At 46.1% G+C, this 25,916-nt stretch overlaps 1 protein-coding gene across 1 annotated transcript in view; it reads right to left on the bottom strand.

Annotated features, from left to right (window-relative positions):
• Positions 1–7,110, bottom strand: part of LOC122939523 (zinc finger protein 567-like) — a 49,136-nt gene extending 42,026 nt beyond the window's left edge. Inside the window, exon 1 of the mRNA XM_044295592.1 lies at positions 6,360–7,110. Coding sequence (XP_044151527.1) covers positions 6,360–7,110 — 751 coding nt within the window. The remainder of the gene's footprint in view (positions 1–6,359) is intronic.
• Between the last annotated feature and the right edge of the window lie 18,806 nt (positions 7,111–25,916).

Genomic DNA, 25,916 nt, shown 5'->3' with positions numbered 1-25,916 from the left:
CACCCAGAAACCACACTCCCACAAACACTACAATACCTTATAGATATCAGACAGCTTTCGGGTTACACCCTTAACCTGGATAAGTCCGAAGCTCTGCTCCTTAAAGGGCCCACAAGACTGAGATGGACCGCTCCTTTCCCCGTTCAATGGCGCTCGCACTCTATATCATACCTGGGGGTACAGATCACCAAACACCTGGTAAGCTATATAATGCAAATATTGCACCCTATGTGCGTACGCTGGAGGACAGGCTAGCAGGCTGGCGACATCTTCCTTTGTCATACATGGGGTGGGCATACTTTCTTAAGATAGTAGAATTTCCCTGCCTGCTATATCTTCTACAGTCCCTACCAGTATATTTACGCCCCAGAGACAAGAAGAAAATTAACTGGTTATACCGCAAATTTATCTGGCATGGTTGTCGCCCCAGGATACCTTTTATTATTTTACCTAGGCTAAACTTTCCCAACATCAGGGCTTATAATATCGCAGCCCTGATGAGAGTAGCAATAGACTGCATACATCATACATCCGCCTTTATATACCCAGACTGGCTCTGACCAACTTACTCCATACCCCATATGGTGAGATTCCAGACCGGGCCAGAGAACGCATCCTACTGATGTCGACCTGGCGGGCTTGACAAAAGGTGAGGCTTCTCAAAAACTTGCACCCTCATTGCTCATTACAAATGACCAGCCTGGCAAACCCACATTTCCAAGTAGGGTCACCCCATAGGGATTTATATGATTGGCATAAGAGAGGACTAACTTTGATTAGTCACTTGGTGGACCACACCACACACAAGATCCTAACATTTGAAGATCTTAAATCTTTCACCACCAGACATCTGAGAAGCTCTGACAGACGTTCTTCAGAACCTCCTCCTTGAGGTTCCTTTTGTTTTGCTTTCAATTTCTCATCTCGTTAGCCTCTCTCAGCTGTCATGTAGTTGCACTGATTGCATCCCTTTAAATCCCTCCCCATACTGCATCACTTTGCGGTTTATATTACTTCCTGGTAGTGGCGTCGCTAGAGGGGGGCGAGGGGGGGCAATTGCCCCCCCTATGTTGTCCCTTGCCCCCCCGGGTGCCCCCCCGCTGATTCCCCAGAGTGAATACTAATGAGCGCTTCCATTATGGAAGCGCTCATTAGTACCGAAGGACCAGGAAGTGGTGAACGCTCTGTACTCACCACTTCCTGGTCCTCGGCTGTCGGCTGTGCAGGGCTGCGCACAGCGTAATGGTCGCTCTGTGACCTCACGCTGTGCGCGCCAGTTTAGAGCACAGTCGACTGAGGAGAAAATGGCAGGCGGCGTCCGTCCAGGAGCAGGAGAGGTAAGTGTTTTTATTTTTTATTTTATAGAAAATGTGGCTGCTGGGGGCATTATGGGGGCTAATTGGAGGCATATGGGGCATTTGGAGGCATATGGGGGCTAATTGGAGGCATATTTGGGGGCTAATTGGAGGCATATGGGGGCATTTGGAGGCATATGGGGGCTAATTGGTGGCATATTTGGGGGATAATTGGAGGCATATTTGGGGCTAATTGTAGGCATATTTGGGGCTAATAGGAGGCATATTTGGGGCTAATAGGAGGCATATGGGGCTAATAGGAGGCATATGGGGCTAATAGGAGGCATATGGGGCTAATAGGAGGCATATGGGGGCTAATAGGAGGCATATGGGGGCTAATAGGAGGCATATGGGGCTAATAGGAGGCATATGGGGGCTAATTGGAGGCATATGGGGGCTAATAGGAGGCATATGGGGGCTAATAGGAGGCATATGGGGGCTAATTGGAGGCATATGGGGCTAATTGGAGGCATATGGGGCTAATTGGAGGCATATGGGGGCTAATAGGAGGCATATGGGGCTAATAGGAGGCATATGGGGCTAATAGGAGGCATATGGGGGCTAATAGGAGGCATATGGGGGCTAATAGGAGGCATATGAGGCTAATATGAGGCATATGGGGGCTAATAGGAGGCATATGGGGGCTAATAGGAGGCATATGGGGGCTAATTGGAGGCATATGGGGCTAATTGGAGGCATATGGGGCTAATAGGAGGCATATGGGGGCTAATTGGAGGCATATGGGGGCTAATAGGAGGCATATGGGGCTAATAGGAGGCATATGGGGCTAATAGGAGGTATATGGGGCTAATAGGAGGCATATGGGGGCTAATAGGAGGCATATGGGGGCTAATAGGAGGCATATGGGGCTAATATGAGGCATATGGGGCTAATATGAGGTATATGGGGCTAATAGGAGGCATATGGGGCTAATATGAGGCATATGGGGGCTAATAGGAGGCATATGGGGGCTAATAGGAGGCATATGGGGGCTAATAGGAGGCATATGGGGGCTAATTGGAGGCATATGGGGGCTAATTGGAGGCATATGGGGGCTAATAGGAGGCATATGGGGGTTAATTGGAGGCATATGGGGGCTAATAGGAGGCATATGGGGGCTAATTGGAGGCATATGGGGGCTAATAGGAGGCATATGGGGGTTAATTGGAGGCATATGGGGCTAATTGGAGGCATATGGGGGCTAATAGGAGGCATATGGGGCTAATAGGAGGCATATGGGGCTAATAGGAGGTATATGGGGCTAATAGGAGGCATATGGGGGCTAATAGGAGGCATATGGGGGCTAATAGGAGGCATATGGGGGCTAATTGGAGGCATATGGGGGCTAATTGGAGGCATATGGGGGCTAATAGGAGGCATATGGGGGCTAATAGGAGGCATATGGGGCTAATAAGAGGCATAATGGGGCTAATAAGAGGCATAATGGGGGCTAATGAGGCATAAGGGCTGATATGGGGGCTAATGAGGCATAAGGGCTGATATGGGGGCTGATATGGGGGCTGATATGAGAGGCATAATGAGGGCTAATGAGAGGCATAATGTGTCATCCACAGATGCCCCCATAACAGTGTGTCTTCCACAGATCCACCATAACAGTGCGCCTGTGCACTGACGAGAGACAGAAAGAAGGGGAAAGAATCCGTGGAAGCAAGCAGAGGACGGCACTGCAGACGACTGAATAGCTTCTTTTGTAAGTAAATTGCTTTATTATAACTGTATCCCTGCATATCGCAATTCTCTCGTATTTTGTAATCTTATTGATATATACTTATTTTGTTTGTGCCCCCCCATTTTTGACTGTGGTATCTTTGTGCCCCCCCTATATATTGTTCCTAGAGTCGCCACTGCTTCCTGGACTGTGTGCATGCTGATCCTACTACTGAGTCTTCTACAGATAAGTTTTGTTTATTCATTTGTGTTTTTCTGTTTGCTGGATCCCAGGTGACCCTGACTCCCTCCGTATCAAGTGTAGGGAGCCGGTGGTCGTGTCCCCTCACTATTATAGGGTGTTCAGGTGTTATACAGTCGAGGTACGAGGATATGCGATCATCTACCATTGGGATTTTCGCATAGGCTGAGCAGTTAGGGAGAGAGCCAGGTCTGATGCAGGGCTCTAACTTTTGGTTCCTTAGTTTTGGATCCAGTCAGTCGGATCTTCATTTTGTGTCTGCTAGTTTTCTGTACACCTTCCGTGACAAAATCTAAATACCCCAACATTCGTTTTAACTTCTTTCCCTATTTACTAGCCAACAGCTATCTCCAGAAATTACTGTCCAACCCTCAAAGCCTCCCTCAAATATACCCCTACCCTAAGAGGACATACCACTAGCTACTACAAATTACATGATTTTCCTATTTCATGATGTAAAGTCATGATTTTATGAAAGACACCGAGGCGAGTATTGTTTAAACTCTCTTTACTGACAACGACAGCAGCAAAGAAAAAACATCCTAAGATTAGCATATCACCATGGCAACAGACCCTCCCCTTATAGCCCCTATATAGTGTCCATACAATAGGAAATCCTCCTCTTTCTTGACGGATGCCACGTCTACTTCTGCTTCAACACTGAACTCCAACCGAACTGAAGAAACTCAGAGAATAACACAGGAACTGAACTAAAAAAACGCCGGGAGGTTCTCCAGATTTATCAGAAATCAGCTGTTCATCCTGCGAAAACAGAAAATACATGCAGTCCCAATGGGGTCAATGACTCTGCAGAGTCAATAAATAATAATATACATAACACAACTTATACAAATTGATCATAGAAGTCACAATCCCAACTGGTAAAATAGGGAGGGAGACAAGAGAGAGGGGTGGGCAATACTCGCCTCCGCGTCTTTCATAAAATCATGACTTTACGTCATAAAATAGCAAAATCATGTAATTTATTTTCAAGACACGCAGGTTCCTATTGCAGGTTCAAAGCTGTTCCATGACTGAAGAAAAAACATGTTGAGGAAGGCGAAAATAGAATTCTCTAAAAGTGGAGACTCTGGACCAATCTGCTATCTTCATGATATCCTCCAAACGTGCACCAGAGATGACATTAGAAGTGGAAGATGCGCCCCGAGTGGAATGGGCTGTAAAAACGGAAGTGTCCACTCCCGCAAGGTCATGATCCATTTAACCCAACGTGCTAGCGTAGTGCTAGTGACTGGGGTGAATGGACATTGGAAGGAAAGGAATAAGTGGGGAAAAGCATGTGAACGATGCTGTAAGGTCCGTGCTGCATATTCTTGCAGGCAGGCCACCGGGCAAAGTGCCGGTGAGGCAGGGAACCTCGGGTAAGAGACTGCCCAAATGCGCGTCTTGGTACGGCGCGTAATATTAAAGGAGACCCCTTCGGGAGTAAACGACCTAGCATCATGATCTAGGGCGCGGACGTCTGATACTCTCTTGCAAAAGATAAGGCAGAACAGGGTAACGAGTTTGGCCGACAACTGACGCAAAGAAAGATCCGCATTGGCCGGCAAGGAAGAAAACGGGGATAAAACACACGAGACGTCCCATGTAGAGGAGAAGCGAGGCTTAGGAGGCCGGGACAGCCGAGAACCCTTCAGTAAGCGACACACCAGCGCATGTTGACCCGCCAGGTGCCCCTCGAACCCCTGGTAAAATGAGGAAATGGCGGATCTGAAAAGATTAATGGTACGGTAGGCTTTACCATCCTCGAATAAAGATGTCAGGAAATGCAAGATGTTGTCACCGCCACTTCTGTGAAGGTCTGGCAGACGTTCTTCTCTACCTCTTGTATGATGTTCGTTGTTTTGGTTTAACTTTCTCATCTTCTTTCCTTCTGCCAGGTGTCACATATTTAGACATAATCGTCTTCCTTTATATTCCCTCCCATACTGCCTCACTTTGTGGTTTATACTACTTCCTGGATCAAGTGTTCACTGCTGGAGGCTGCGTCTGCTGTTTGCTCAGATAAGTCCTTTACTTTATTGTGTTTGCTTGCTGGCTTGATTCTAGGTGACCCTGACTCCCTCCGTATTAAGTGCAGGGAGCCGGTGGTCGTGTCCCCTCACTATTATAGGATTTTCAGGTGTCACATAGGCTTTGGTACGTGGGCATGCAATCGTCTACCATCGAGTAGACCTCCAGGCTGCTCTATAAGCCCTTCTTGTGCCGGGAGCACATGCCTTTTCTAAAAGATTTCTAGTTGCCTCCGAAATATCTCTGCTTTCTCTGGGACACCCGAAATTCTGCAAGCTAGCAGGCGAAGAGAGACGTCCAGGAGAAGAGGGTGTTGTAGACCCCACGGGCCTAAGAGGAGGTCTGGACGTTCCGGCAATAGGAGGGGCGAAAGAATCATCAGTTCCAAAAGCTGAGGGAACCACGACTGGGTGCCCCAAAAGGGGGCAATCAGGATCAGTTCGGCTTGTTGATGGCGAACCTGGTTCAAGACTCGAGGGATCAAAGAGAATGGAGGGAATGCGTATAGCAGTGGACCGGACCAGTCTTGGAGAAAAGTGTCTACCGCTTCTGCGTTCGGGTCCGTGCGCCAACTGTAAAACCGGGAAAGCTGCGCATTCAGACGGGAAGTGAAGAGGTCGATAGAAAAGGGACCCCAAAGAGATGAGATGGCAGAGAACACCTGCTCGTCCAACTTCCAATCGCTGCCATCCGAGAGATAGTGAGAACTCCAGTCTGCCTGGGTGTTGTGCAGACCCGAAAGGTACTCCACAATCACCATAATATCCCGAGAAAGACAAAAGGTCCTTCGCTAGATGAGTAAGTACGGCTGAATGGGTGCCTCCCATGGCGTTGACGTACCGGACAGCCAAAATGTTGTCCATGCGCAATCTGATGCAGGCTTTGGCCCTGCCATTTGAAAAACTGCGAATGGCAAAGGAGCCCGCCAGAAGTTCCAGTGCGTTGATGTGGAGTCTGGACTCGTCCTCTGACCAATGCCCTCCGGTGGTCACTCCGTCGCAATGTGCGCCACAGCCATGAAGGCTGGCGTCTGAGTCCACCGTGAAGTCGTTCCACGATGAGATTGTGGATCCACCACGTTAATTTGTCTCTGGTCTCTGCTTCCAACGATATTAGGTCTGCGTACGAGGTCTTGGAGTGGAGATGGGCAGTCTTTAGGCGTTGTAGGGCCCGGTAATGGAGTGGAGCCGGAAACACCGCTTGGATGGATGATGAGAGGAGGCTGATGATCCAGGCCAGTTGCCGAAGTGACAGTTGCGACATAGATAGAGTTCTGCATAACTCCTTGCGGAGCCATGCCATAGCTGGGCGTAGCAACTTGGTGAAGCACCACAGGGCAGAAGAAAGGCCGAAAGGCAAGCATGTGAAGCGCCCAATCTCCCATTTCCAACGGAAGCGAAGGAGGTCTCTGGAGGACTCCGCGACCGGAACCGTGAGGTATGCGTCCTTGAGGTCGAGCTTCACCATCCAATCCCCGCGTAACAGGAGGTCTCTGAGGAGGTGGATGCCATCCATTTTGAAGTGACGATAGCGGACAAACCTGTTTAAAGGTCGGAGGTTGATGACGGGTTGCATCTGACCTCCTTTCTTCTGTACCAGGAAGATGTTGCTGAGTGTGGGTCTGGAGCCCGTTCGATCGCCTCTTTTGAGAAGAGGTCCGACAGTTCCCTGTCTATGCAACGTTGGGCGACTACGGAGAGGACTTGAGGGTGGGGGGAAGGTAAGTGGCGCGGCAAATTCACTAACTCTATGTGGCAAACCGAGGATCGTGGTTAGGACCCAGCGGTCCATGGTGATGCTTGTCCAAGCATGAGATAAATGTCAGAGTCTGCCCCCTACACAAACTTGAGAAGAAATTAGAGGTATGGCACTTACCAAAGGGTCGTCGTGAAGTTGGTGGTTCCTCTGTAACCTCTGAACCGGCCTGGTGCGTCTCTGGAAGGGAAGAAACTTGACGGTTGCCTGGCCTCCTGGAAGGCGGTCCTCTGGGGAAAGGATCTATGGGTGTAGGAGCCTCGACCCGAGCCTCGGGTCTGGAAGGTGTTGCGGCCGGACAGACGGCCCTTAGAACTGCCGGCCCTGGTGGAAACCCTGCTCTGAAATACTCTTTTCATTGAGGACTGGGCCTTGTCCAGGGCCGTGAAGGCGCCCACGAATCAACTCAAATCCTTAATAAAGGAATCCCCAAATAAAAGGCCTTGCGCATCTTTGCCAGCCTCAGAGAGAGCTAAATTGGCTAACTTGGGTTCTATTTTGAATAAGATGGCTTTGCGCCTTTCAACAGAAAGAGAGGTGTTCACATTTCCAGCTATGCATATGGCACGCTGAATCCAGCCCCGGAGTTCTTCCGGATCCACTTGTTCATCTCTCGCTCTGGCGGTTTCAGCCAAATCAAATATCTTGGCTAAAGGCCCGAAAACGTCCAGGAGTTTGTCCTGGCAGGCCTTAAGGGCCGACTCCAAACATTTACGGGGGTTCCAACCTGATCTGGATAAAAATTGGGTCATTTTAGGGTCGACAACAGGGGTGTCGCAAACCTATTAGCTTTGAGGGGCCTAGGGCACTCAGCTCTTAGCTTATTGCACGCCTACTAAGAGGGCAGCACACACGTGACTCCAAATATTGTGCCACAATCCGCTGATCTAGGGTGGTGGAGAATATCAGGATCGAAAAGCGATTCACCAGAAGGATCCGTTAAAGGAGCCGAGGTGGAGGACGCAGACTCAGGTAAGGTGACTCCCCCAGTGACACCAGGAGGGGCTGGGGTGGAACGCCTGTCGGACATACCTGAAAATTCTTCTTCTTCCTCTGACCTGTCCAGGTCATCTGCTCTAGCCTCCTCATCAGAGCCGACTTCGGACTCAGAGTCAGTAACCGGTTGTGCTCTGGCACATTTCCAGTTCTGCGCCTTTTCTGCCTGGCGCGGGAAGGCTCTTTTGCGCGTCGTAGGCGCGCTATCAAGGGTGGCAAAAGACACACCATTCGAGGGGTTTCTGGAGGCATGAGGGAGCTCCCTGGATGTGGAAGGTTGTGCTCTCAGGGCGTTAGAGATGGACCTCGATAGGGTCTGGGACATTGACCCTGTGGCTGCCAAAATAGCGTCCGAGACAGAGAGCTGGAAAGCGTCCGCCTGGGATAGGTCTAAAAGGGGGGAAACTCCACTGGAGCATGGAGGGGGGTTATGGCAAGGGGAGTGGGCCCCCATATCAGAGTCCTCAGCCTGAGGACTGGAGGGTATACCTTGCTGGGACATGGTGGAAGGACCTGTATCACAAGAAGATGTTTGCAAATACAGAATGGACCTTATCCTGTAAGGGAAGCAGTAGCAGTCTAGCTAAAGTAAAACTATATGGCCACAAGACTAAAGCCAGTAGGGTGAGTTACCCACACTAGCAAGGGCGGAAGACAGGAGCCGAATTAAGGGGCTGCTGATCACACGGAATACAAGGACCGGACGCGGATGGGCGTGGCCGAAGGAGAGAAGGAAGCGCGCGAAAAAAGGTCGCGAAAGGACGGTGCAAGGAAGGAGAGCGGGCCGGAAGAGAAGAGTGGACGAATAAGAAGAAGAAGCCGGCGCTGCGAAAGGGAACGCGAGACCACGGCCGCGGTAATGAACGGGCGGACGAATGCCCGCCCGTTGTAGGTAAGTGGTGAGGACAGAGGCGGGGGAGAAACTGGTAGGGCACAGCGCAAGGTTAGAAAAAATCCCCCCAACCAGGGGAAAAAGCGGCAAAAGGAGCGGGGGGTAAAGGGGAAAAATAACCTAAGGGAGGGAGAGCCTCCGGAGATACAGGTGAATGGTGGAAACCGAGGCGCGCATGCCCAGAGACTCGCAGCCTGGGGAGAACCTGAGCTGCCAGTACCTGACGCGGCCTCAATGACGTAGAGAACGTTATGACGTCCCAGGGGTGAGCGCGCTAAGCCAGTCAGCAATAAAAAATAAAAAGGTAGCGCTATTCAGATACAATAGGGCCTGAGGCCAAAGAATGTTCTGACTTAACCACACTTAAGAATGTGGGTGTGTATATAGAATACCCACATAGCGCTCCCTACCCAGTATTAATACCCCCATAGTGCCCCCACACACAGTATTATTACCCCCATAGTACAACTATACAGTATTTGTACCCCTATAGTGCCCCTATACAGTATTTATACCCCTATAGCGGCCCTATACTGTATTCTATAGGGAAATTTGGGGGTAATTTATCTACCTGGCGTAATGTAGACCTGGCTTAGTTGCCCATAGCAACCAGATTCCACTTTTAATTTTAGATAGCTCCTTTTGAAAATGAAAGGTGGAATATGAGTGGTTGCTATGGGCAACTAAGCCAGTTGTACTTTACACCAGTTTGATAAATGACCCCAATTAGAGAAATCTAACATGTCTGTGTAACAAACTCTGTAGAGACGAGATGTGTCTGAAAGAATTAGTCATGGCGTTCTGGGGCAAACGGAGGCGTCACAGTGCGGGGACGGCCGGGGCACGCTTGCATCATCAGCGCGCCCTGCGTCGCCCGTTCCCGTGGCAACCGCAAGGTCACAGGGCGCTCTGTGCAGGACATTCTGTTTTGTGTGGACATTCTGGTATCGAGAGTACTAAAGAGTTGGTATCAAGGTCTTTTTGGTGGCCCACACTATTCATGGATGTCAAGTCCTATGTGTCAGCCTGCAAGGTTTGTGTGAGGTCTAGAACCCCTAGAACTCATCCTGCTGGTGAGTTGTGACCCCTACCTATTCCCAGAAGACCCTGGTCTCATAATTCGATGGAGGGTGGGACCCAGTGCCATGGGTGGCATTATCATACAGCATAGGTGCTGTTTGACTCCTGGGTCCCGCCGCCTACTAGGGCAGTGCCGCTTTGTCACCGCATTGTCACTGCGCCTTTTTGTCAGAGTAGGTCCCACTCAAAGAGGCGACCTTGGCGTGGTGAGTGGGCTTATGCCTTTTGATCAAAATGTACACTAATGCCTCTTGTACAGCAATGCAGTATGGGGGGCTGTACACTTTAATATAGCGCTGAGAAGCGAGTTAGATCAAAGCATAGCATTGTGGATGTGCGATCCAGTTCTGTTCTTCTCCCCCAGATAAAGGCTCAAGGTTCTAAAAGCTGTTCCATGACAGAAGGATCCGTTAAAGGAGCCGTGGAGTCTGGACTCGTCCTCTGAACAGGGTAATTTACACAGGGTAATCATTTTTTTTACACAATAAAAGCACACAGAGCTATGGGGACTGGGTATTGCGGGTGTGCTAGCGGCCATCTAGCAACCCATGGCCTCAGCTCTATACACAAAATCCTGGTGACAGGTTCCCTTTAAGTACCTTCCGTGGCAGAATTTGCTATAAACAACCATGTTAATTCCTCCACTGGTGTCTCCCCATTCTTTTGTAATTATGGGTTCCACCCTCGTTTTCATTCTGGGTCATCCGTCTCCTCGTCTAACCCCGAGGCGTATAAGGTCTTGCCTGGACTGTGCACAGTTTGGGCTTGGGTTCAGTCGAACCTGGAAAAAGCTCAAAACAGTATTAGAATCAAAGCGAATAAGAAACGTTCTAAGGGGATGGATTTTCAGGTTGGGGAAAAAGTGTGGCTTTCTTCTAAAAATTTGCATCTTAAGGTGGCTTCCAAAAAGTTTGCACCTCACGTTATAGGTCCGTATGAGATTACGGAAGTGATTAACCCAGTATCTTTTAGGTGAGTCTTTCCACATCCATGATGTCTTCCACAAATCTCTGCTTAAGAGACATGTTGCACCTGTTGTTTTTTCACAGTCCGCTCCTCCGCCAGTACTGGTTAAGGATTCTGTGGAATTTGTGGTTTCCAAGATATTGGATGTTAGGAGAGTCCGTAACTCTTTACAGTACCTGGTGCACTGGAAAGGCTATGGAATGGAGGAAAGGTCTTGGGTACCAGCTAGGGATGTTCATGCCTCTAGACTTGTTAAAACTTTTTTTGTGGAACATCCTGAGAAGCTGTCATCTGGGGCCTTGGGTCCTATGGCCCAGCATAAAAGTGGGGGTACTGTCACGGTGCAGGGACGGCCGGGGCGCGCTCCCATTATCAGCGCACCCGGCGTCACACGTTCCTGTGGCAACCGCAAGGTCACGGGGCGTTCTGTGCGGGGACGGCCGGGGCGTGCTCGCGTCATCAGCGCACCCAGCGTCGCCCGTTCCTGGGACAACCACGACGGGGCTGAGTGCCAAGCTGCTCACTCGGCACTCGGCTATATTGGTATTCTGGAGTCATGTGACGCTGGCCACGTCACATGACTCCACTAGCGCCCTATTTAAACAGGCAATCTGCTGGCCACAGATTGCCTGTTATTGAGGTCCTTCCTGCGTTTTACTTACCTGGTGTTCTGATCATCTGCTCGTGTTTTGACTTCCCGGCTGTCTCATCCCTTGGTCTTGGCGTTTCCTCCTGGTTTTGACTTCGGCTCCTTCCTGACGACCCTCCACTTGCTCCTCTGGTACCGTGCTGCTCTCTTATTTTTGACTCGGCTTGTTTTACTTCACTTGTATGTTTGTCTGTCTTCCCTGCACTTATCTAAGTTAGGGTTTGTCAACCAGTTGTCCCTTGTCTCTAGGACTTGCGACGGAAGTAGGCAGGGACAGGGGTGTGTGACAGGAGGAGAAGAGGAAAGAGAAGATCTACATGACAGGAGATGTCACTGGAAGTAAGAGGTATGTGGTGCTGTATTCTATTATATGTAGAGCTGGCTCACTACTCTGAGCTGCGTCTCATCTTCTTCTAGGCCATGTAACGATGAATGTGATATCATATGGCCTAGGAAGAGACTGTGGCGCTCACATCCTCTTCATATAGAAAAATAAAAAATAAACTAAAATGGAGGGAGGGGCCCGAGTTGGGTAGACAGTCCCGGGCCCATCATGCACTTAATCCGCCCCTGCCCGACAGATTGTCCAAGTGTCCGCCGATTGCAGACTTTAAAACCCTTCAGATGCCATGGTCAAACATGACAATGGCATCTGAGGGAGCAAAAATCTGGTAGTGCGCACTTCCGGGGAGGATTGGGGTGGGGCAGATGTAGTGTGCAGCAGCCTTTGTCCTCCTGAATGAACAGAAACTGTTGCATATTAGTTCCTATGGAGCTCCTGCCTATGGAACATACGGGGTCATTTACAAATAGATATACACCACTTTTTTGTTATTTGCGCCGCAAATTCGGTGCATCCACCACCAGTTAAAGGGGTATTTTTTAGCAGTTTTCACATTTTAATCCATTTTTTCCTGGAACACATCAAGGGTTAACAGCCAAACAAAACTCAATGTTTATTATCCTGATTATGCAGGTTAAAGAAACACCCCATATGTGGTTGTAAACTGCTGTATGGGCACACGACAGGGCTCAGAAAAGATGGAGCAACATAAGAATTTTAGAGGGCAGATTTGCTGGCATGGTTTTTGGGAACCATGTTGCATATGAAGACACCCGGAGGTACCCCTACAGTGGATACCCCCCAAAACTGACCGCATTTTGGAAACCAAACCCCTCAAGGAATCTTTCAAGTTGTGTAGTGAGCACTTTAACCCAATGGGTGTTTCATAGAATTGGCTGTGAAAATGACAAATTACAGTTTTTTCAAGAAAAATTTGCCTTAGGCCAACATTTTTCACTTTCACAAGGGGTAACACTACAAAATGTAACCCACATTTTGTTACCCATTTTCCCCTGAATACGGCAACACCCCATATGTGCTCAAAAACTGATGTATGGGCTCATGGCAGGGTTCAGAATGGAAGGAGTGCCATATGACTTTTGGAGGGCAGATTTTGCTGGAATGGTTTTTGGGAGCTACTGTATGTCGCATATTAAGACACTCTGATGCACCCCCTACAGTGGAAACCACCAAAAAGTGACCCCATTTTGAAAACTAGACCCCTAAGGAATTTTTTAAGGGGAGTAGTGAGTACTTTGACCCAACAGGCATGTCATATAATTTAGAAACACTTTTCATTTTTTACAAGAAAATGCCGCAATACTCCAAAATATTTCATTTACACAAGGGGTAACAGGAGAACATACACCCCACAATTTGTTACCCATTTTCTTCTAAATACGACAATATCCCATATGTGGTTTTAAACTGCTGTATTAGCGCACAGCAAGGCTCAAAAGGGAAGGAGCACCAAATGGCTTTTAGATGGCAGATTTCACTGGAATAAACTTCAGGTTCCATGTTGTATTTGAAGAGATTCTGAGGTAGTCCTAGAATGGAAACCTAAGAAAAAATGTACCCCTTTTTGGAAACTACCCCCCTAAGGAATTTTCAGTGCAGGTAGTGAGCACTTTGGCCATAAAAATGAAAAATTGCATTTTTTACAAGAAAATTTTACATTTTTTTAAATTTCCCAAGTGGTAACAGGAGAAATTAACCACTCTTGAACATGGCAACACCTCATACTTGTTCGTAAATGAATGTATTGGCACACAGCAGGGTTCAGAAGGAAATGAGCGCCATATGGTTTTTGGAGGACAGACTTTGCTGGAAAGTTTATTTGGGCACAATGTTTCATTTGAACAGATCCTGAGCAGGGGCGTATCTACCATAGTGGCGGACCATGCGACTGCTATGGGGCCCCAAGGCAAGAGGGGGCCCAGTCATAGGCTACCTTCACACTAGCGTTAATATTTTCCAGTATTGAGATCCGTCATAAGGTCTCAATACCGGAAAAAAACACTTGTTTTGTCCCCATTCATTGTCAATGGAGACAAAACGTAACTGAACAGAACAGATTGGTCCAAAATGCATTCCGTTTCGTTCTCATACTGGAGAGCAGCAAGCTGCGGTTTGCTTTCCTTCCTGGGATGCGGAGCAAGACGGATCCGTCATGACCCACAATGCAAGTCAATGGGGACGGATCCATTTTCTATGCCACAATAGAAAATGGAGCCGTCCCCCATTGACTTTCAATGGAGTTCATGACAGATCCATCTTGGGTATGTTAAAGATAATACAACCGGATCAGTTCATAACGGATGCAGATGTTTGTATTATCAGTAACGGAAGCGTTTTTGCTGAACCCCGCCGGATCCAGCAAAAACGCTAGTGTGAAAGTAGCCTTAGTTGGTATCATCCCCTCTTCTGCTGGGGTGAAAACTTGGTCAGGACTCTACCCTCTAAAGGAACAACTTTGACCAAGTAAGGCGGCGGAAAAATGGCCCAAGGGTAATTGAAAAGGGTTTAGGCGGAAACCCTTCTGTCCTGTGTGGGGGGTCTGGTTTGATCCTTGCTATGGGGCCCTTACTTCTCTATGTACACCACTGATCCTGAGGTACCCCTACAGTGGAAACCCCTAATAAGTGACCACATTTTGGAAACTATGCCCACTAAGGTATTCATCTAGAGCAGGGATCATCAACCTCAGGCACTCCAGGTGTGCAACTACGACTCCTAGAATGCACACGGGCTTGGCTGTTCTCAGAACTCCCATAGAAGTGAATGGAGCATGCTGGGAGTTGTAGTTTCACAACAGCTGGAATGCCAGAGGTTGCTAACCCCTGATCTAGCGGTATAGTGGATTTGTATAATTTGTACATTAAATTTAAATTTGAATAATTTAGACAATGTGGGCTAAGATTTTTAGAAAATATAAATTCTCACTGGACAACAAGAAAGGATAAAAAGGGTTTCATAAAAGTATAAAATTATTCATCAAAAGTAGTATGGTAAACTTTGCAGCATCTTTTCAAACAAAGGCCAGGTTTTGATGTTTCACATTGATAGCTGGATTCTTTCTGATTTCACTGGGAAGGTGCTGTCCCGGCTCTATCCTTGTAGCCTCACATGTAGCGGTGGTAATGCGGTCTGCCTCCTCCTGGACCCCATATATGAGGGCCTTTATCACATTTTCTTGAAATTCAAAAAAGGTTCCCTCTTGGTCAGCATTTCTGTAAAGCACAAATGCAATATATGATGCAACCTGTGTAATGTGCCCCACAAGTTTTTTTTTCTACCATACCCTTGATTTTCACGTTGCACTGTCAGGACTACCCCTCCCATACATTTATTTTATTTTTGAATGTACACTGGTTTAGGGGTTCCAGTACAGGTACAGGGGTGCTGATGTCACAATGTATTGTGGTTAACGTAAGTGCATCTCTTTTGTCTTTATATTTCACGCACAATATATTTTTGCTACAAAGCGCTCTGCTCCTCTCCCACCCTAAGAATTTGCCCCAGTGTCATTTTTTGGGAGGCCATTTTGGTTCTTTGTTATTGCGCCACAAGCCACCGTACTTCTGCTAGCACAGCTCTTAAAAAGTCATATGCTGGAGTAAACGTTGTCAAGGTACAGGTGGGATCCTTGATCCAACGATGGCTGAACCAAATCCCATACAATTTTTCCACTTATTCCAAGGGTGGGGGAGGAGGGACACACATTCTGGGAATGCCATGCCCTTCAGGACCCGGCCATTTTTGCAAATCTGACATGTGTCGCTTTATGTGGTGATAACTTTAAAACGCTTTTACTTATCCCGGCCGTTCTGAGATTGTTTTCTCGTCACATATTGTACTTCATGACAGCGGTAAATTGAGTCTAAATCTATCATTTTTATTTATAAAAAAAAGTACCAAATTTACCAGAAATTGGGAAAAATGTAATTTCTCTGCTTTTAAAACAGATAGTGATACCTCCTAAAATAGTTACTACTTTACATTTCCAATATGTGTACTTCATGTTTGGTCCCCGTCCCGTTAGAAGGCTTAGAAGTTTAGAAGCAAATCTTCCAAAACCACTTTTTAAGGACCAGTTCAGGTCTGAAGTAACTTTGCGAGGCTTACATAATCGAAACCACCCATAAATGGCCCCCCATTTTAGAAACTACACCCCTCAAGGTATTCAAAAAACTGATTTTACAAACTTTGTTAAACCTTTCCACAAGAATTAAAGGAAAATGTAGATGAAGTTTCAGTATTTCACTTTTTGGGCAGATTTTCCATTTTAATCCATTTTTTTTTCCAGTAACAAAGCAAGGGTTAACAGCCAATCAAAAGTCAATATTTATGGCCCTGATTCTGTAGTTTACAGAAACACCTCATATGTGGTCGTAAACTGCTGTACGGGCACACGGCAGGGCGCAGAAGGAAAGGAACGCCATACGATTTTTGGAAGGCAGATTACACTGGGATAATTTGATGTCGCCATGTCATATTTGAAGATCCCCTGATGCACCCCTAGAATAGAAACTCTAAAAAAAGGACCCCATTTTGGAAGCTACGGGATAAGGTGGCAGTTTTGTTGGTACTAGTTTAGGGTACATATGGTTTTTGGTTGCTCTATATTACACTTTTTGTGAGGCAAGATAACAAAAAATAGCTGTTTTGGCCACTTTTTTTTTGTTATTTTCAATGTTCATCTGACAGGTTAGATCATGTGGTATTTTTATAGAGCAGGTTGTTACAGACGCGACAATACCAAATATGACTACTTTTATGATTTTTTTAGTGTCTCCATATTCTGAAAGCCATATTTTTTTGGGGGGCGACTGTCTACTATTTTTTTCCATACGAGATGCTGGTTTGATTTTGGGGTGCATATGACTTTTTGATCGCTTGGTATTACACATTTTGTGATGATGGGTGACAAAAAAATAGCTTTTTTTACACCGTTTTTCTTTTCTTTAACGGTGTTCACCTGAAGGGTTAGTTCATGTTATATTTTTATATAGCAGGTTCTTACAGATGCGGCGATACCTAATATGTCAACTTTTTTTTTTTTTAGCACAGGCCTGTGCGGATGTCAATTGGGGGGGGGGGGGGATATGTACTGCTTTATGCGGCTCTGGGAGGAGCACTGGGTGTACTGGGTCAGGGACTGGTAGGCGCTAACCAGTGAGGATGATGATGGAGGGAATAAAGGGCTGCTAACAAAATTATAAAAATAAACGGCACTAAATATAAATTTAAAACAGGAGGAAAATATTTGCTCTTAAAAAGAATACGGGAGCAGGATGAGGTTTACATGGTGACATGTTCGCATCGGCCTCAGGAATGGCTGTCGGAGCGCCATGACAGCAGCGATCCAAGATGCCTTCCATTGGAGGGACCATCAGAGTCTCTATGGCGGTATGTGGCTGTCAGAGTGCCACTGCGGTCTCTGTTACAGTCCACCCCACCTGAAGGCGTCCTCTTCTTTAATCGATATAGTGGATTCATCCGCGAGACTTCACGGACCAATCAGAGCAGTCGCCAACCGGGGTCTGCTCTCACAGGTCCAAGGCCGGCTAGCTGTGATAATCAGTGGTCTGTGACCGCTTACATCCCAGCTCTGCCACCATGTAGTAAAACGGAGCGACAGCTTGTAGCCATGACGTGAGTAACACTGCTCCATGATGGATGCACTTCACTAAGGGGTTAATGCGTACGATGTTTATAAGTTTTACCACTATCAAAAAATAACGTGGTCCTAGAGTGGATTTTGTAACATTGCTGGAGGTCAAGGCTACTTTCACACCAGTGGTTTTACTGGATCCGGAAAGGTTCAGCAAAAATGCTTCCATCACGATAATACAATCGCCTGCATACGTTATTAACGGATCCGGCTGAATTATCTTCCAAATAGCCAATAGCTTTCTATTGTGTCTGAGAAAACAGATCTGTCCCCGTTGACTTACATTGCAGCGTTATTCTGTCCGCGATGGGGACGTAACCAAACGGAACGGAATGAATTCTGGTGCACTCATTTCGTTCAGTTCAGGTTTGTCCCCATTGACAATGAATGGGGACAAAACGGAAACGTTGTCCCGCGCTATTGACATCCCATGACGGATCTTAATAGCGGAAAGGGAAAGCGCAAGTGTGAAACTAACCTAAGGCTTCGTTCACATCACCGTTCAGACTTTCCGTTCTCCTACCCCTAAACGTAAAGGACGGATTCGGCACATGGGTTCCGTTAGGTTTCCGCTCAAAAGAAGATTTCTGAAGCGGAGACAAAACAAACCCCATTATAGTCTATGGGGCCGTGAGCTCCGTTCAACTGTTTAGGGGCAGGAAAACTGAAAGGCTGAACGGTGATGTGAACGAAGCCTAAGCCTGTTAGGGTGGGTTCATATTACCGACTTATAACGGAATATAACTGAATTTTCGGAGGGAATGAAAAACGGAACCCGTTAAGAGGCATTCCGATTTGCTTTGTCCAACAGGACTTTTTTTTCCGTCATAACAGAACCGTTATTTGTGCCCATAGACTTGTATTAGAGCAAAACTGAATGACTCTTAAAGGGTTCCGTTTTGCATTCCGTCCTAAAATTCAGTTATATTCTGTTAAAACGGAACACTATAATGGAATTTCTAACGGTAATGCAAACCCGCCCCTTACTCTTGCTTTTGAAAAAAAAAAGAAAAAATATGTTATAAAACTAAACTGATCATAACTGAAGTTCAAAATAACGGATCCGTTTTTTAACATTCATCTTTCTTTTTCAAAAGGATCAGAAGAACAGAAAGCGAAATGGTGATGTGAGCTCAGCCTGAATGCTCCAAAGGACCGAATGCCGGTTTATAGAGCAGCCAGTCAGTAGGTGGCACTAGAGAGCCAGCTGCTATCTGCATGGATAAGAGCTCGAGATGAGCGGATCGATCTGTCTGAACCGCAGGGAAAGAAGTGCTGCTGGGGAGACAAATGGATTTGTTAGAATAGTTTCGGGCAGCTCTAATAAGAGCGCACTTATATTAGGCAGAAGTGTGGATTATTAGTGGTCAGTGGGTAATAAGGGGAAAGTACCAGGATTAAAACAGGAAATCATCCCGTAACGCAGTCAAAGATGACGTAGTCCATGTCAGGAAAAGCCGTCCACCCCTGCATCAAATCGATCAAACAAAACTCCCTGAACTTTTGTCGGTTCATCGCTGCATTTGATTAACAACTTTCCAATGGTACCATAGAGGTCCTCTGTCAATGCAAAGTACACTGTCCACTCCTGAATCTAATCTACCGTATTTTTGCCCCATAAGACGCACCTAGGTTTTAGAGGAGGATAAAAAAAATAATGTTTCATTTTACCTCAGCTCAGACCCCCAATGTTAATAAGACCCTCAATAAGATCACAGCTCAGACCCCAATGTGAATGACCCCCCAATCAGACCTCAGCTAACAGCCCCAATATAGATGAGACCCCCATGCCTTATATCAGCCCCCCATGCCTCAGATCACACAAAAAAAAATCCACTTACCTCTCCTGCTCCAGACGCCGCTGCTCCTGACCTCCAGCAATCTTCTTACTCCTGCCATCAGCAGTGCTGTGACCTGACCTGCACAGCGCGAGGTCACAGAGCGCCCTCACGCTGTGCGCAGCAACAGCACAGCCGAGGACCAGGAAGCGGTGAGTACAGAGCCTACAACTACTGCTGCAAGAAAAAGTATGTGAACCCTTTGGAATGATATGGATTTCTGCACAAATTGGTCATAAAATGTGATCTGATCTTCATCTAAGGCTACATTCACACGTCAGTATTTTTCTATAATCCGAATTTCGGTCCGTTTTTTGCGGATCCGTTGTTCCTGAAAATGTTTCCGTATGTCATCCGTTTTTTGCGGATCCGCAAAAAACGGAAACATGTATACATTTCAATAATCAAATAAAGTTGTTTGGATTTCTTTGAAAAAATTAATAAATAAATAAAAAAAAAAAATATTTGCTATGTGTTTCCAGGAACGGATTCCGCAAAAAACGGAAGACATACGGAATGACATCCGAATGTCTTCCGTTTTTTGCGGAACCATTGACTTTGCATTGTACCAGGATCCGATTTTTCAGGAACATAATAGGACATGTTTTATATTTAAACGGACATGCGGAACGGAACAACGGAAACGGACATCACACATTGTGCTGTCCGATTTTTTCCAGGACCCATTGAAAATGAATGGGTCCTGATCTGGTCCTGATCTGTTCCGCAAAAAACTGAACAGATCAGGAAAAAAAAAACGGACGTGTGAATGGACCCTAAGTCACAACAATAGACAATCACAGTCTGCTTAAACTAATAACACACAAAGAATTAAATGTTACCATGTTTTTATTGAACACACCATGTAAACGTTCACAGAGCAGGTGGAAAAAGTATGTGAACCCTTGGATTTAATAACTGGTTGAACCTCCTTTGGCAGCAATAACTTCACCCAAACGTTCCCTGTAGTTGCAGATCAGACGTGCACAACGGTCAGGAGTAATTCTTCACCATTCCTCTTTACAGAACTGTTTCAGTTCAGCAATATTCTTGGGATGTCTGGTGTGAGTCGCTTTCTTGAGGTCATGCCACAGCATCTCAATCGGGTTGAGGTCAGGACTCTGACTGGGCCGCTCCAGAAGGCGGATTTTCTTCTGTTTAAGCCTTTCTGTTGTTGATTTACTTCTATGCTTTGGGTCGTTGTCCTGTTGCAGCACCCATCATCTGTTGAGCTTCAGCTGGTGGACAGATGGCCTTAAGTTCTCCTGCAAAATGTCTTGATAAACTTGGGAATTCATTTTTCCTTCGATGATAGCAATCCGTCCAGGCCCTGACGCAGCAAAGCAGCCCCGAACCATGATGCCCCCACCACCATACTTCACAGTTGGGATGAGGTTTTGAGGTTGGTGTTCTGTGCCTCTTTTTCTCCACACATAGTCCTGTGTGTTTCTTCCAAACAACTCCACTTTGGTTTCCTCTGTCCACAGAATATTTTGCCAGTCCTGCTGTGGAACATCCAGCTGCTCTTGTGCAAACTGTAAACGTGCAGCAATGTGTTTTTTGGACAGCAGTGGCTTCCTCTGTGGTGTCCTCCCATGAAATCCATTCTTGTTTAGTGTTTTACGTATCGTAGATTCGCTAACAGGGATGTTAGCATATGCCAGAGACTTTTGTAAGTCTTTAGCTGACACTCTAGGATTCTTCTTCCCCTCATTGAGCAGTCTGCGCTGTGCTCTTGCAGTCATCTTTACAGGACAGCCACTCCTAGGGAGAGTAGCAGCAGTGCTGAACTTTCTCCATTTATAGACAATTTGTCTTACCGTGGACTGAACAGCAAGGCTTTTGGAGATACTTTTATAACCCTTTCCAGCTTTATGCAAGTCAACAATTCTTAATCGTAGGTCTTCTGAGAGCTCTTTTGTGCGAGGCATCATTCACATCAGGCAATGCTTCTTGTGAAAAGCAAACCCAGAACTGGTGTGTGTTTTTTATAGGGCAGGACAGCTGTAACCAACACCTCCAATCTCATCTCATTGTTTGGACTCCAGTTGGCTGACACCTCACTCCAATTAGCTCTTGGAGATGTCATTAGTCTAGGGGTTCACATACTTTTTCCACCTGCACTGTAAATATTTACATGGTGCGTTCAATAAAAACATGGTAACATTTAACTCTTTGTGTGCTATTAGGTTAAGCCGACTGCGATTGTCTATTGTTGTGACTTAGATGAAGATCAGATCACATTTTATGACCGATTTGTGCAGAAATCCATATCATTCTAAAGGGTTCAAATACTTTTTCTTGCAACTGTATAATAGAAGCACTCATTAGTATTCACCCCATAAGACAAAGTGACATTTTTTCCCCCACTTTGTTAATAATATTCAATGCAATGTGTAATAATACTTCAAACCAATACTTCTACAGTCATGGTCGTAAATGTTGGCACCCCTGAAATTTTCCAAGAAAATGAAGTATTTCTCACAGAAAAGTATTGCAGTAACACGTTTATTCCCTTTGTGTGTATTGAAACAAAACCAAAAAAAGGGAGGGAAAAAAAAGCCAATTGGACATAATGTCACACCAAACTCCAAAAATGGGCTGGACAAAATTATTGGCACCCTTAACTTAATATTTGGTTGCACACCCTTTGGAAAAAAATAACTGAAATCAGTCGCTTCCTATAACCATCAATAAGCTTCTGACACCTCTCACCCGGAATTTTGGACCACTCTTCCTTAGCAAACTGCTCCAGGTCTGTCTTATTGGAAGGGCGGCTTTTCCCCAACAGCAATTTTAAGATCTCTCCACAGGTGTCAATGGGATTTAGATCTGGACTCGTTGCTGGCCACTTCAGAACTCTCTAGCGCTTTGTTGCCATCCATTTCTAGGTGCTTTTTGACTTATGTTTGGGGTCATTGTCCTGCTGGAAGACCCAAGATGACACTCGGCTCTACAGTGTGACCCAAAATCCGTTGGTAATCCTCAGATTTCATGATGCCTTGCACACATTCAAGGCACCCAGTGCCAGAGGCAGCAAAACAACCCCTAAAACATCAATGAACTTCCACCATATTTCACTGTAGGTACTGTGCTCTTTTCTTTGTAGGCCTCATTCAGTTTTCGGTAAACAGTAGAATGATGTGCTCTTCCAAAAAGCTCTATCTTGGTCTCATCTGTCCACAAGACGTTTTCCCAGAAGGATTTTGGCTTACTCAAGTTCATTTTTGCAAAATGTAGTCTTGCTTTTTTAGGTCTGTGTCAGCAGTGGGGTCCTCCTGGGTCTCCTGCCGAAGCGTTTCATTTCATTTGTCAACGGACAGTTCGCGCTGAGACTGATGCTCCCTGAGCCTGCAGGACAGCTTGAATATCTTTGGAACTTGTTTGGGGCTGCTTATCCACCATCCGGACTATCCTGCGTTGACACCTTTCATCAGTTTTTCTCTTCCGTCCACGCCCAGGGAGATTAGGTACAGTGCCATGGGTTGCAAACTTCTTAATGATGTTGCGCACTGTGGACAAAGGCAAATCTAGATCTCTGGAGATGGACTTGGAACCTTGAGATTGTTGATATTATTCCACAATTTTGTTTCTCAAGTCCTCAGACAGGTCTCTTCTCCTCTTTCTGTTGTCCATGCTTAGTGTGGCGCGCACACAGACAAACAATGCAAAGACTGAGTGAACTTCTCTCCTTTTTTATCTGCTTTCATGTGTGATTTTTATATTGCCAACACCTGTTACCTGCCCAGGTAAGTTTAAAGGAGCATCACATGCTTGAAACAATCTTATTTATCCACAATTTTGAAAGTGTGACAATAATTTTGTCCAGTCCATTTTGGGAGTTTGGAGACATTATGTCCAATTTGCTTTTTTTCCACCCTTTTTTTGGTTTTGTTCCAATACACACAAAGGGAATAAATATGTGTTACTGCAATACTTTTCTGTAAGAAATACTTCCTTTTTTTTAAAAAATTTCAGTGGTGCCAACATTTATGGCCATGGCTGCACATATCACGTTTACAAGTAATAGAAATCCTCGTCTTCCTTATTTAACACTTTTGAAGGTTTAGCCCTGGATGACATTGTACCGTATCTCACACTTCTTTCTAGTTATATTTCATTTGCATTTTGTTCATATCACATTATGGTGTGAAACCTAAACATGCATGTGATGTAATTTATGGGTATCTTTTTCAATGTCACTTAGTACATAAGCAACATAGTGCATAAGGCCGAAAAAAGACATTTGTCCATCCAGTTCGGCCTGTCATCCTGCAAGTTGATCCAGAGGAAGGCAAAAAAAACTGTGAGGTAGAAGCCAATTTTCCTCACTTTAGGGGAATAAAAAAATTCCTTCCCGACTCCAATAAGACAATCAGAATAACTCCCTGGATCAGCGACCCCTCTATAGCCTGTAATATTATTACACTCCAGAAATACATCCAGGCCCCTCCTGAATTCCTTTATTGTACTCACCATCTCCTCAGGCAGAGAGCTCCATAGTCTCACTGCTCTTACCGTAAAGAATCCTCTTCTATGTTTGTGTACAAACCTTCTTTCCTCCAGACGCAGAGGATGTCCCCTCGTCACAGTCCTGGGGATAAATAGATGATGGGAGTGATCTCTGTACTGTCCCCTGATATATTTATACATAGTAATTAGATCTCCTCTCAGTCGTCTTTTTTCTAAAGTGAATAACCCTAATTTTGATAATCTTTCAGGGAACTGTAGTTCCCCCATTCCAGTTATTACTTTAATTGCCCTCCTCTGGACCCTCTCCAGCTCTGCTATGTTTACAGGAGCCCAGAACTGTACACAGTCCTCCATGTGTGGTCTGACTAGTGATTTGTAAAGTGGCAGGACTATGTTCTCATCACGGGCGTCTATGCCCCTTTTGATGCAACCTATTATCTTATTGACCTTGGTAGCAGCTGCCTGACACTGGTTTCTACAGCTTAGTTTGCTGTTTATTAAAATTCCTAGGTTCTTTTCCATGTCAGTGTTACCGAGTGTTTTACCATTTAGTATGTACGGGTGACTTGCATTATTCCTTCCCATGTGCATAACCTTACATTTGTCAGTGTTAAACCTCATCTGCCACTTCTCTGCCCAAGCCTCCAATCTATCCAGATCGCTCTGTAGTAGTATACTGTCCTCTGTAGTGTGTATGTGTATATCTATCTCTGTATATCTATCTCTGTATCTCTCTCTCTCTCTGTATCTCTCTCTAACTAACTAACTAACACACACACACACACACACACACACACACACCTGTCCTCATCAGTGTAAATTACTTTACACAGTTTAGTGTCATCTGCGAAAATTGATACTTTACTATGCAAGCCTTCTACAAGATCATTAATAAATATAGGGCCCAATACTGACCCCCGAGGTACCCCACTAGTGACAGTGACCCCTCCAGTACTGACCCCTGAGGTACCCCACTAGTGACAGGGACCCAATCTGAGTGTGTTCTCCCAGTCTTTGCATTCTCATTTTATATACTAACCTTTTATGTGGTTCAGTGTCAAATGCTTTGGAGAAGTCCAGATACACGACATCCATTGTAGATAATAAAACACCATTAAAATCACATTTATTGATGAACCTTCTAAGATACCCAATGTTACTTTGTTTTTTACTAATATGTTGTATTCTGCACTTAAAGGGGTTGTCCAGGTTCAGAGCCCGGACATATCCCCATTTTCCCCCTGACTTGAGCATCGGAGCAGTTTATACTCCGATGCTCTCCTTTGCCCTGCGCTAAATTGCGCAGGACAAAGGGATTTTCTAGAGTTCCCGTGACGTACCGGGCTCTCCATGGGGCTGCCAGGCAGAGGCTTTCTCCCAGCAGTGAGCCCGGTGACATCACTGGCACTGATGGGTGAGCTTTAGCGCTGCCTTAGCCTGTAAAACAGCTAGGGCAGCGCTAAAGCCCGCCCATCACAGCCGGTGACATCAACGAACACAGTGCTGGGCGGAAGCCTCCGCCCGGCCGTTATTGTAAATAAATGAAATGCTCCAATGGGGGGGGGGGCTACCTGCCTGGGTAAAATTATGGGTATGTCCAGGTTCAGCTCTGAACCCGAACAACCCCTTTAAAACCATTTGGCATTTTGCAGAGGTACCCAGCTTTCCTTGATGTTGAAATAGGCAGGTTTTTCCCCATGAAGGAACACAGGACTTCTCATCTTTCATGGGGGTGTCTTGTAACTAGAGAATGAACACAAGGTCTGCCTTTGCGACACCCACCCTGTCCTCCTCCCTCCCCTCTAGGTCATCTAAGTCCACCCCTTCTGGTCGGAAGGTGCGATCTTCCCTCTTCCAGTCAGTCTAATCTCAACTGTTCATGAGGACAGAGCGGTGGTGTTACCATCACAGTCGACATATAACAAACA

The sequence above is a fragment of the Bufo gargarizans genome, chromosome 5 (assembly GCF_014858855.1).
Source record: "Bufo gargarizans isolate SCDJY-AF-19 chromosome 5, ASM1485885v1, whole genome shotgun sequence".
NCBI lineage: Eukaryota > Metazoa > Chordata > Amphibia > Anura > Bufonidae > Bufo > Bufo gargarizans.
Note: the sequence above shows the minus strand (reverse complement) of the source record. Positions and strands in the feature narration are given on the sequence as shown.